Source organism: Eimeria mitis, genomic scaffold, assembly GCF_000499745.2.
Source record: "Eimeria mitis Houghton genomic scaffold, Emh_scaff5988, whole genome shotgun sequence".
Lineage (NCBI taxonomy): Eukaryota > Apicomplexa > Conoidasida > Eucoccidiorida > Eimeriidae > Eimeria > Eimeria mitis.
The window spans coordinates 1-1023 of NW_013574215.1; the positions used below are offsets into that span (position 1 = coordinate 1).

Consider the following 1023-nt stretch of genomic DNA (forward strand, 5'->3'; position numbering starts at 1 on the left):
CTGCTGCTGCTGCTGCTGCTGCTGCTGCTGCTGCTGCTGCTTTGTCGTCAGCAGCAGCAGACAGAAGGGCCCCGTCTAGGGGGGTTCTCAGCATCCTGCAGTCTTCTGGTGAGCGCCGCAGCAGGGCCCCCATCTGCTGCAGCAGCGCAGCACAGAATGCATGCATAGGGGCCTCAAGGGCCCCCTCAACAGCAGCAGCAGCAGCAGCAACAGGGATGGGGGCCCCCGAGGGGCCCACCTCCCAGGCTGTATCATCAGCTAGTATACCCCACAGCTCAGGAGACAGAAATACACTGTCTCCTTCATCCTCTTCTGCTGCTTTATCTGCTGCTGCTGCTGCTGCTGCTGCTGCTGCACCTGCTCCTGCTGCTGCTGCTGCTGCTGCTGCTGGTTGCGGGGGAAAGACACAGAATACACGCTTGGCGAGGACTGTGGGGTAGTCAGCAGCAACAGCCTGAGCGAATGCAGCAGCTTCTGCGTTTGCTTCTTGCTGGGGTGTACAGGCAGCTCCAGGTGTACAGGCAGCTCCAGGTGTACAGGCAGCTTGGGGTGTATAGGCAGCTCCAGGTGTACATGCAGGTATATGCACAGCTATGGCCCCCAGCACTTGTTTATGAAGATAGAGATCCCCCCATTCGCTGTTTGTATACTGCGGCGTTACAAAGGAGAGACAGAGGAAGCGGTTGCTTTCTCTGCTGCTGCTGCTGCCTCCTGCTGCTGCTGCTGCTGCTGCTGCTGCAGTTCCCGTTGCTGCTGCAGTTGCCGCAGCAACGAAGGGAGCAGCCAGGGGGTCAGCTGCAGCAAGCGGCAGCGCTGCATGCGGCACAGCAGAGAAACGAGCAGCAAGACAAACAGCAACACGAGAAAATAAAACAGCAGATGTGCTGCTGCTGGGGCGCAGCAACACCCTCACCTGCCAGTGGTTGTGCAGAGCCACATCAGGGGAAAACAGAGAAGGGCTCATCAGCGTTTGTCTTGCTGCTGCTGCTGCTGCTGCTGCTGCTGCTGCTGCTGCTGCTGCTG

General features: G+C 59.2%; 1 protein-coding gene across 1 annotated transcript; it reads right to left on the reverse strand.

The window, feature by feature from the left end:
• Positions 1 to 657: 657 nt before the first annotated feature.
• Positions 658 to 964, reverse strand: EMH_0085210 (uncharacterized protein; the record flags this gene model as incomplete). Its single annotated transcript, XM_013500869.1, has 2 exons — positions 658 to 813; positions 914 to 964. The coding sequence occupies 2 exons, from the start codon at positions 962 to 964 to the stop codon at positions 658 to 660; spliced, it is 207 nt and encodes a 68-aa protein (XP_013356323.1).
• Between the last annotated feature and the right edge of the window lie 59 nt (positions 965 to 1023).